General features: G+C 42.1%; 3 protein-coding genes and 1 pseudogene across 3 annotated transcripts; 2 read left to right on the forward strand and 2 right to left on the reverse strand.

Moving 5' to 3' along the window:
* LOC120430323 (uncharacterized) overlaps positions 1-1,314 on the reverse strand; it is a 3,297-nt pseudogene extending 1,983 nt beyond the window's left edge.
* A 96-nt stretch (positions 1,315-1,410) lies between these two features.
* Positions 1,411-3,601, forward strand: LOC120429651 (uncharacterized PE-PGRS family protein PE_PGRS54-like). The gene is made up of 2 exons (XM_039594677.2): positions 1,411-3,114; positions 3,145-3,601. The coding sequence occupies exons 1-2, from the start codon at positions 1,514-1,516 to the stop codon at positions 3,545-3,547; spliced, it is 2,004 nt and encodes a 667-aa protein (XP_039450611.1). The 5' UTR covers positions 1,411-1,513; the 3' UTR covers positions 3,548-3,601.
* On the reverse strand, positions 3,545-5,308 carry LOC120429653 (alpha-amylase I-like). The gene is made up of 2 exons (XM_039594679.2): positions 4,400-5,308; positions 3,545-4,346 (listed from the first exon to the last, which is right to left on the reverse strand). The coding sequence occupies exons 1-2, from the start codon at positions 5,269-5,271 to the stop codon at positions 3,617-3,619; spliced, it is 1,602 nt and encodes a 533-aa protein (XP_039450613.1). The 5' UTR covers positions 5,272-5,308; the 3' UTR covers positions 3,545-3,616.
* Positions 5,309-10,848: 5,540 nt separating this feature from the next.
* LOC120429654 (U3 small nucleolar ribonucleoprotein protein IMP3) lies at positions 10,849-11,574 on the forward strand. The gene is made up of 2 exons (XM_039594680.2): positions 10,849-11,064; positions 11,125-11,574. The coding sequence occupies exons 1-2, from the start codon at positions 10,928-10,930 to the stop codon at positions 11,531-11,533; spliced, it is 546 nt and encodes a 181-aa protein (XP_039450614.1). The 5' UTR covers positions 10,849-10,927; the 3' UTR covers positions 11,534-11,574.
* Positions 11,575-11,597: the final 23 nt, after the last annotated feature.

Genomic DNA, 11,597 nt, shown 5'->3' on the forward strand with positions numbered 1-11,597 from the left:
AGGATTTGATTATCCAATGTTCTGAACAACGCCTGTCCGCATAAATGTCCCATTCAATCTCTTTTGAGTTATCGATGCAAATTAGTTCAACTTTGTACAAGAAAACTGGTGGAAATCCAGTTTTATTTTGCGAAAACTTAATGCGTAGTTTTATGTGTCGGACAAACTTGCTTTGCATTTTTCTCAGCTTGCTGTTTTTTTTTTTGCTAATGAGACATTTATGCGAACATGAGCAGTGAAGGAGGGATTAGACTACTGCAAACAAACAAACAAACAACTGCTTTGTTTGTTTACCTGCATTTGTTTGCAGAAACGTCAACCTGCATACATTTTGCTTTGTTTGTAAAGCATTATCGAACTTTCAAATGATCGAATCCTTGGATAATCCAGTCTGAACTGTTACTCAAATGAAAAGTTGCGCTCATAATTGTGTTGAAAAATGCAACGAAATGCAGCTGACTAGTTCTGTGCGAAATATGAATTCTCACGTTTTACATCTAACTGTTTTACATCTTAATATCCGTCGCTTGTCCCATCAGCATATTTAGAGGGAAAAAACATCGAAATGCCGAATGCTTCACATTACGATAAAGAAGATGCACGTATGCAAATGTTGCACGTGCTGGCGAAATTAGCATACAGTCAATTTGTCAGGTGTCGACAAATGGATGTTTCTTGTTTTTGTTGAGATGATTGGGCGTAGAGAAGAACAATACTTTAGAATTGAGACTCTTTTTGAGGGTAGACAAAGGTCTTCGAAGCGTCAAAAGCATTAACTTATACTGTCTGGACAATAATTGCTAGAACCAGACGATTTATCACTTCACCGCAGAACTCCCGGATCTCCTGGGGCCAAATATTGAAAGCACCATAATTAGTTAATCGATTTATAGTCCTTCCCACTTAACCGCACATTTAAGTTCAAAAACGTGTATCGAGCATGCCCAGAATCACAAATTACATGGTTTGATAAGCTAATAGAATCTCGGGGTATCCCGTGGAAGTACTATGATTAATCCTCGTTAGATGTTCCATTTCCGATCTTATATTTAAGCCAGAGACAATTGGATCCTCTTGCTTAGAGTAGATTCCAGATAGTTTCAGAAGATTAACGAAGAAATCTTCTACTCTATTACTTCGGTTAATGAATCATGATTCATTAGACGATCCCAGGGCAGTGAAGCGTGTGACACAACCCGTCGTCACATTGTGACAAATCTCTTCAAGCCTTTCGTCAGCGGAATCGAATCTTCGCCAGGGAAGATGCACCGCGATCGTTGAGCAGATCGTGATGGGTGTTGCATTGAATATCATCATGTTAGTAGCTGCTAGTAGTAGCAGTTTCGTCACAAGATGTTTTTGACTGGTTGCGTACTTGGACTTGGGGGCTTATAAAAGCACTAGATCAGAACCCTCAAAGTTGCATTTCGTTCCGGACTGTTCAAATTGAAGCATCCTACATGGAAGTTTGATTCAGGATATCGGTCATTAGAAGTTACTATCGGTGGTGAACATGTCAGAAAAGAACTCAATTATAGCGTCACTGTTCGTCCTCACATTGATCCTGGAAGTATGTTCAGCTACGTGGTCTACCACACCTGGTCCGTACTATCAGCGGTTTAACGACGGATCGTACAATTACGGATACAGTGCCGGCGGAGGATTCAGCGCAAGACAGAGTGGAACTGCCGCGAATGAAGTCACTGGCCAGTTCTCGCAGCTACTTCCGGACGGAAAACTAGTGAATGTGCGATATAACGCCGGCGTTGGAGGTTTCCGGCCACAGGTGGGCGGAGGTTTATCCACTACGGCTAGACCGTACGGATTTTCCTACAACACCGGAGATGCGTTTCATCAAGCTGCGGCAGATCAGAGTGGTAACGTGCGCGGTAACTACTGGTATCGTGATCCAACGGGTGGACGGCATGACTTGCGATACAGGGCAGGTCCAGGTATCGGATTTGTGCCCACTGGAGGCAGCCTTGCGGTTCCCAATGGACTTGGCAGACGATCGCCCTTTGGTGGAACAACTCCACGCTGGAATGATCCGTCGGTGAATGCTTTTGGTGATGATCGTTACTCGTACGTCGATCCGGAAGCCACCAGTGTCGGTGGAATACATGATCCTAACGGTGCCAACAGCAGGTCACCAGCTCCGACTGCGGGTACCATTCACCACGGTGATGGACCGGCAACCGGTGACAGATCGTACAATTTCGGCTATCGTACACCGGACTCCGTCCGGCAGGAGGGTAGCGACGGACGTGGCAACGTGCACGGGTCCTACGCGTTCCGGAATGGCGGCGGCAACCATGATCTGGCTTACGTTGCTGGGCCTGGAATAGGGTTTCAACCGACTGGAGGCACCCTTGCAAGACCTAACGGGCTAGGATACGGCGGAGGTGCGTATGGCAACGACGGAGGCAGAGTTGGAAGTGGTGTAACTCGCCCAACATTGGGATCTTCCGGAGGTATCAACAATGCTGGTGCCATCAACGGACATTCAGGTTTGGGTCAAGATGGAGTTGGACACCGCGATCCATCCTACAACGGTGGTGGGTTAGGGAATGTCGGTGCATCAGGAATAGGAACAGGTGGGTCTGGATCTGGCTTATCCAGAGCTGGAGGAACTCCAGGTCTAACAGGAACAGGTTTGGGAACAAGAGCAGGAGTCCTCGACGGTGATGCTGCATCCGGGCTCGGATCCGCTGGTGGTTTCGGACGGGGACTAAATTCAGCTGGAAACAACGTGGGAGTAGGTACTGGTGATCGAACGTTGGCTTCAGGTTTGGCAGGCCGTGCGGGAGATGGTACTACAGGAACTGGCTTGGGTCAGCGATCAACAACCGGCGGAGGACAAACTGGAGTGCATGGTCATAACCTAGCAAATCCTAATGCAGCGAGAGGCTTCGGAGGTCAGGATTATGGTGCCGGAGGTCTAGCAGGAGGATCTTCGGACGGCATCAATCGATCTGGAGCACATGGTCATTACGATCCGGATCCCTCCCTAATTGGAAATGGACGAGGTCAGAACGCAGGTTCAGCGGGAGGCCATCGAGGTTTGGGAGGATCGAGACGTGAAGGGATCGATTATGATGGCGGCAGTGCAAATGTTGGGACAGGATCAGGTGCGTCTAATCTAGGTGGATTCGGATCACGTGGGAATGGTGCCTACGGAGGTGGCTTCGGAGTTAACGGTCAGAGTGGAGATCATCAACGGTTAGGCGCTGGTGGCTCAGGGACCGGTGGCTATTCCTATGGAACACCCAGTGGAAGATCGGCTGGTGGTTCAGGTACTTTCGGAAGTAGTGGCAGTGGTGTCGACGGAGGTGGACATTCTGCAGGGTTATCCGTTGATCCACTCCAATCTACGGGATCTGGACTTCAAAGTAGTGGATCTGGCAGTTCTTCGGGATCTGGCGGAGCAGTTGTGAGCGGTGAACAAAACGATCTTCAACGAGGCGCGGAACCTGTACAGAGCATTCAAGCAGTTGGAGGAAGTTCGGCAACCAAAGGACAAGGAATCCCAGTGATAATGTCTAAGTAACTGACCCGGCTATTGCCACCACCAAATATATTTTAATAAATGTAATTTGCATCATGAACATGTTTGAATCTAGAGTTTAGATCTTCTGTAGATCGCTACCACAGAGTTTGGAGGTAGAGTTATGGTAGCGTCTCCTTTAGCATCAACATTGATGACAAGTCCAGTGCAGATTCTTTGAGTTGATACCTCTCCGGAAATGATGTCACAGTACTGTCCTCGATGCAAACACGTGTGAAAGGTTCGGGTCACCGGGTTTGGAGAGTTGTTGAACGCTATAAATCCTCTAGTTCCACGGCAGAATGCAAACATTACATCACTAGCTTGAACGTGATCCAGCGTAGTTTCTTGAACATATTTTCTAAACTGAATCATTCTTTTGATCTCTGGCCAACGATGCTCGCAAATCCACCCGTTTGAGCAAGAACCGTCTGACTCGAAACCTGGAGAATCAATAGTCTGCAGCGAGTCTGCTGGAGGTCCCTGATCAGAGTTGGTAAAATTGTACGAGCTCATAATCCTTGGAATTCCGTAATCCGTAGCCAGGGTGAAAGCCACCGCTTGGACGTACTGAGATTTCCTCTTGTATGTAAGAATGGTATCCCCTCCTGCTCCATGACCGCGTTGATTGTCGTGGTTGTCTACAAACACCAGTGCCTGAGCAGACGGCATCAAAGTTCCTGAAGATCCACCCTTTGTCAATGTCTGCAAAGCGCTTGCTTCTTTCTGCCCACCAAATATTTCTCCAATAAGGAGACACCATTTGAACTCGGTGACGACTCCCAAGCCAGTGTATTCATTGCTGTGGATGAAATTCTTGAAAAACATTGAGACATTACTCATTCTAATACTTACACAGAGACTCCTTCACCTCCAAGATCGATGACTTCTTGGTAGATGAACGGTTTGGCAAATGGCGGGAACAAGAACAACGGATTGAGTGAATCCAATTCGTTATAAATTGCTTCCAGATCTTGTGGCCACATGTGCTTGCAAGCGTCCATACGGAATCCGGCCACTCCAAGGCCAATCAGGTGATTCAAAAATTCTACGATCACCTTTCTAACGTGCGGAATCGATTGATCCAGATCAGGAAGCGAAACCAGTGCACAGTCCCTCACATTTGTGGCGTTATTATAGTTCGTGATCATGCAATCCGCGTGAAAGTGACTCCTATTGAACGGAACCGCCGGGTACTCTCTTGCCAACGGGTCACAAGCCGACCCGGCCGTTCCCCGAAGCGGTGACGTTGCTCCGGGAGCCGCCATGTGGTTGACCACCACGTCCACATACACTCGCACCCCGACCCGCAGACATCGCTTGATCATGTCCGAAAACTGTTGTTCATCTCCGGAACGTGAGTTGATCTTGAACGAAATCGGCTGGTATCGCTCCCACCAGGATCGGGTTTCCGCAACCAAATACTCATTGACCGGGGAAACCTGAACGCCACCATATCCGGCCGGTCCCAGAACTCGTTCACATTCCAACGCAATGTCTTCAAATTTCCATTCAAACAGATGTACGATACCGGTTCGGCCGGGGATGAAGTACGGTTGGTTCCTGGTGCTCGAAGACGGATTCTTCCAGATATTTTTGAGTCCTTCTAGAAGATTCCCTAGAAAGTTTGGGTGCAATGATTTCACATGGTTGGTATCAAGCTCTTTTGGAATAATTTGAGCCTGAGAGATGGCGAATGTGATGCAAAGAACTGCTAACAGGTTCATTGTGGTACTGTGTACTGATGTGCGATATGGCGGAACAGTCTTTTATATTTCTAGCAATTAATGCATTATTCAACTCGTTGAAAATATTCATTAAACAAAACTGTGAATTGTTAATGTACAATAACTGTACAATAACCTGTTTAAAAAGTAAATATTTTGATCTTTACCAATGCTGTTGAAAATATTTCTTAAACTTTAAGAGACAGTTTTGTAGATTTTGCTGGATCGGACGTTCTGAGGAAAATGAAATTAGCTATTTTGCGTGATTAATTTCTTCATACAAAATGGAATTTCCTGATCACAAAACATTGGCAAAGTTTAAAGTTGTGATCAGGTGTTTGCCTAGAAAACATTTCTTTTCGAATTGTTGTTCGCCAAGCTAATGGTACGTTCGTTTAAGGAGCCGGTGCGGCACTGATCAAATTAATTTGATTTGCCAAAAAAGCTCCAGATTTAATTTAAATTTAGGGGAAAGTGGGGCAAGTGTAACAAGCTAAGGAAATGCTCGTTATAACCCATTAAAAACGTTAAAAAAATCTGTCGGATTTTTTTATAATCATCTTATTCCAGGTTTTGACTAAGACTTTAATAGAATAACTTTTAAAAAAATCCTGTTTTTTTTTATTTTTCGTACGTTCTACTCAACTAGTGGGGCAAGACGAACAACCCGTTGGGGCAAGAGGAACAATGCATGAAAAAACATGTTAATTTGCTAACAATTGAACTGTTGTCACTTAGATACATCATATTAGAATGTATTTGAAACGTTTTTTTCATTCTTAGATAAAATAATAATATTTTACCTAAAAAATTTACCGTTTTTACGAAAAAAAATATTACTTAGATGATAAATAGTAAGTTTTCATAATATCACTATATTTTGAAGGTACAATTTTTTTAACAATTGTTTATCAGTTTTTAAGTACTTTTATGTATTTAATTCCCATTAAAATATGTTGTTGCATCAATTCGTAATTCTTCCATACTAAAAATCCTTATGGTACACTTGGTCCACCTGAACAAGATTTTTTAAAAGCTCTCAACAAAATAACCAAAAGTTAAATCATACTTAATAATAGGTGCATGTCATTGGTAGGGACACTGCTGATCTAGGAAAAATAGCATTTTGATAAAATGAGCCTTAAAACGAACCCTAGGCCTTATTTTGTACTTTCCAAATATTATAAGAAAACAAAGGTTTTGAAAAAGCTTCATTTAATCTTACGCCCCGTGGCGTTTACGTCATTTTGGCGGTTATGTGGTAGTAGAATCAGCTAATTGCATTGCTAGCAACAATTCCTCATACTGGAAAAAGTCAAAATTGTAAAAATTACTCCTGTACGAACGATTGTTCCTCTTGCCCCATATGGTCGTCTTGCCCCACCTTCCCCTATATAGATCAGTGTTTCTCAACCGGTGAGGAATTCCCGCCTGGGGAGGAATTTAGCCATTCTTGGGGGGGAATGAGGATGCAATAGAAATTCTATGTTTTGAACGTTTTTGTAATGCTTATAATTATTTTTAAATTGCTTGTGACATATGTGAATTTCTTTGCCTTTTTTTCGGTTTCATTTTTGAAAATGTCTAAAATATAACGGGCAAAAGCTTAAAAATTATTAATGTTTTATTCGAAGAAATTAATTTCTTTGAATTTTCATATTGTTTGAACAGTTTAAAGAGTTCTTGAATATTAATGTTCTAGGTTTCAAAAATAAGCTGTTCTAATTGTCTGTGACACAGAATTCATTGAAATTCTTTCAAACATGAACAGTGCATTATTTTCTTTATAATTTCCTCGAGTTTTGGTGTTTTAGGTTAGCTTAATGTTTTTTGTATTTAAGAGATTTTTCTTCAAGATTTGTTGGCTGTTTAAATTTTTCTTTAGACATTTGCATTCCATTGACTATGAGCAGGTTATGAAAAATTGTTAAAACAAATCGCTGAGAATTTGTTCTTTTATTGCAAGAGTAGAAAAATATTTTGTAATGCAAAATTTTATCTTTCTACATAAATATAAGCCAAAAATATGATTTTTGTGAATTGATACTAAATTTAAAATTGAAGGGGGGAATAAATTCCTTAAGGTCTTGAACATAATCCAAGGGGGTTGGTCGAAAAAGGTTAAGAACCGCTGATATAGATAGAATTAATTCTATCAATGTCATCAATGTTACAGAACATTTAAACAAAATATTCCAAAATGTGGAATGTAAAACACTCATGTAAGTGAAAAATATCATGTATAAATACTAAGGGAGCGATTTTTTATTACGTAACGCAGTTGGGAGGGAGGATGAGTGGGGTCGAAGGCCGTGTTACGATCCATACAAAAAAAAATTGTATGAAAATTTTGTTATGATTCTGGAGAATGTCAGGGCGATTACTTCCAACATCCTTCTTTTCTAAACGGCCAGGCTTACTGCGTAAAGTTAACCGCAAATATGATGCGTTGAAGTGAATTGAATTTGAGCACGAATGTTCAATGCATTTCTGAATCTACAAAGGGTAGCACAATGCTAGAAGTTTGGTGCTCCGGGACCCTCGGGGATGGGACATAATATTTTCATAAATGCCCAGGACATATTGTGGATTTAGCTCGTAGCTGGATTTTCTTGCACGGTCATTGGAAACGGTCGTGGATAGACCCAGGGGTTCCCAGTTGGAGTGAAAAAGTTCAATTTATAGAAAAATTATGGATTGAAATTTTGGTTTTTAATCACTTTTCCGACATCATGAATAATTGTTTGAACATGCTCGCAATTTTTTATTCGGTCGGAAAAATATTATTTTTCATGATAAAACATTCATTTTTAATCACATGATCACCCCTAATTCTGGCTCGATGCCGCCATCATGCGACCGCGTGCTCCGTTTGTTTGTCAACAAAGCTGCAGTGTCAAACTAAAAAGTGACCCCGTTCGTTTGACAACAGTTGGTGTCATATACACTGAAAATTCGCCACCCTTTTTATTCAAGTGCCCAAACACATGAATTATTGAGTAAAGCCACATCATAGATCTAATGGGTTTGTGTTTCAACATCAATCCAAATCACTATCAAATGCAAGTGTTTGGGCGATTAACTTTTTGGTATTTTTTGACACGTTATTGTCATTCGGGTGGCTCAAGCTTTTCAAGTGTTTTGCTCATGAATTTGTCCCACTGTCTTGAACTATTCAAAGGGATGAGGAAAACACTTGAAAATGATCTTAAGACCTACACAAAACAAGCACTAATCAAAGTCAACGTGATTTTCCACTTGAATTTAATGTGTTTCACTGATTGATTTTAGCGCGACTTTTATCGATGGCTAGAAGCGAGGCTAGATCGTTTTCAACTGGCCGGCCGGCGCAGTGGTTGCGTGCACGACTAACAAGCGAGATCCTGTTGTCGCTTGGACGTACTATTATTTTTCAACACCATTTAAAATTAAAGTGTTTGGCTATTGAAATTATTTCATAGACAATTTCGCAATTTCGAGTGTTTTGCGATTGATATTTAAGTGCTCTGTACTGCAGGGTCAGATCATGTGCGAAACACTTCGATGCGATGTGTGAGTTTTGCTCAGTGTACCATCGGGGTTTCTGTGTATTTGCCGAGGAGCGCCACAACACGCTCTTTTTCTGGCGTTCTGAACAAAACCGTCAATTGACCATCGGAAAAATGTTCCCCAAGCATTCAAACGGACCTATTCGGATTATCAGACGATTCTGCTATAACTTTTGGTAGAATTGACCAAATTGGATGCTTCTGGTTGCAAAAGATTCAGATTTGTCTATATTTTGAACCGTAGATGGGGGACAAATATGGTCAATTTTTACCGGAGATATTCCGGATTCCGTTGGGGTACCTCGGTACTCCTATATCGGTGTTTGGTCAATATAACAAAAACTTTCCGACAGAACAATGTCGAAAACGATACAAAACTTCAATGAATCATCTTAATACATCATCCTGCACAAATAATTGACTATAGTGAAGTCCTACGGGGCACCTAAGCTGATTCCAATTGGCCACTGATTGACATCAGCTCAGTGCACCGTTTCCGGTGTCCCGAAGGTATGGACTATGTCAGTTATTGTTGCAGGATAATGTATTAGCACTGTATTTGTCTGTGGTATTAGGATGATTCCTTGAAGTTTTGTATCGTTTCCGACATTGTACTGTCGATTTTTTTGTAATATACCCATATAGGAAGGCCCCAACGGAATCTGAAATTTCTCCGTTAAAAGTGGACCATATTTTTCCCCCATCTGACAGTTCAAAATATAGACAAATCTGGATCTTTTGCAACCGGAAGCATACAATTTGTTCAATTCTATCAAAAGTTATATGATTTTTAAGAAAAAAATAGAGGTTAAATGGCTACCCGAGCGTTTGAGTGTTAACAATGATTTTTTAGACGGGGTTTAATATCAGAAAAAAGTATCAGAAATGGTTTTTAATCGTGTTTTTTGCCGTTGTACATAAACATCGACGTAGGGCTTTAGGACCCTATTGATCTTGCAAGTTTTCCCACTGAGAATTTTGGCTCGAGCCTCGACTCGTTCTCGAGCCAGATCGACTCGAGGCTCGAGCCAAAATTCTCAGTGGGTTATTGGGGAAATTATTTAATAAAAAAAGGTTTCTTCAAATCAACACGCACGATCAAAATCACTCTGTCAAAACCGAACCCACTCAGAAATGAGTGAAGGGGGTATCTGTCAAATTTGAGTGAATTTCACTCAGATCCGGGTGAATATCACTCAGTTTTCGTGGAATAGAGGAGAAAAGCAACTCGCGACAAAATTTTGAGGCTAGGAATTTTGACAGGTATGATTTTCATAAAGTATTCGCCTCCTTTTCTCTCCCACAGAAAACCTGGGAACGAGGTAGCTGTCAAACTAGGCCAAAATGTTAAAGTCACTCACAAAATGAACTTTGAGTGATTTGAGTTCATTTCTGACGTCACGATTTTCTCCTTTATAGAGGAGAAAATCGTGACGTCAGAAATGAACTCAAATCACTCAAAGTTCATTTTGTGAGTGACTTTAACATTTTGGCCTAGTTTGACAGCTACATTGTCCCCAGTTTTTTTGTGGGAGAGAAAAGGAGGCGAATACTTTATGAAAATCATACCTGTCAAAATTCCTAGCCTCAAAATTTTGTCGCGAGTTGCTTTTCTCCTCTATTCTGAGTGAAATTCTCTCAGATCTGACAGATGCCCCCTTTACTCATTACTGAGTAGGTTCTGTTTTGACGAAAACTGAGTGATTTTGAACGTGCGTGAACATTTAATACGCTTCTGGAGTGTTTTTTTGAAAATGTCCAATAAACCAAATTTCCAGTTTTTGCTTTTTGGATGTTTTTTAATACCCCTGACTCAAGGCGGTTCCAAAAACACCCAAAAAGCAAAAACTGAAAATTTAGTTTATTGGAACTGTTAAAAAAAAAAAAAAATCCAGACTTGCTGATTCTCAGTGCAGAACAAGATCGAGGAATTTTCAAACGACCCCTACATTTCTCAGATCAACTGTGAACAATTCGACAACTGTCAGAACCGTAATCCACACGATCCACACAGCGTGGTGTTGTTTACGTTTTGTACCGAGCGACTCGCGAGTTCAATTCGATTAAATTTGTAAACCTTGTGATAATTCGCCACATTTCTCGTCAATATGGTTCGAAAACTCAAATTCCACGAGCAGAAGCTGCTCAAGAAGGTGGACTTCTTCAACTGGAAGGAAACCAACAATCTGAACGAGGTGAAGGTGATGCGAAAGTACAACGTCCAAAAGCGAGAGGATTACACTACGTGAGTATCTTAAAATTGAATTTTGTAGCGGGAATTCCAACTGATTCCGCTCCTTTCCAGCTACAACAAACTGTCCCGCAACATCCGTGAGCTGGCGGGGAAGATTGCGGAAATCGACGCCCGGCATCCCTTCCGGACGGAGATGAGCGCGCTGCTGCTGGAGAAGCTGTACGTGATGGGCCTGATCGCGACCAAGTGGGACCTGGAAAACGCCAGCAAGCTGAGCGCTTCGAGCTTTTGCCGGCGGCGACTTCCGGTGGTGCTGCTGCGCAGTAAGATGGCCGAGAACATCTCGCAGGCCACGCAGCTGATTGAGCACGGACATGTGCGGGTGGGTGCGGAGGTGGTGAAGGATCCGGCATTTTTGGTGCCTCGCACGCTGGAGGACTTTGTGACGTGGGTGGACGGATCGGCCATCCGGAAGCACGTGCTGGAGTATAACGACATGCGGGATGATTTTGAGCTGTGAGGGGGGAGTATTTAATAAATGTGTTTAAATTTTAAGCAAAACTTTGAATTTCTTTCTAATGATG

Source organism: Culex pipiens, chromosome 3 (genome assembly GCF_016801865.2).
Source record: "Culex pipiens pallens isolate TS chromosome 3, TS_CPP_V2, whole genome shotgun sequence".
In the NCBI taxonomy this organism is placed as follows: Eukaryota; Metazoa; Arthropoda; class Insecta; order Diptera; family Culicidae; genus Culex; species Culex pipiens.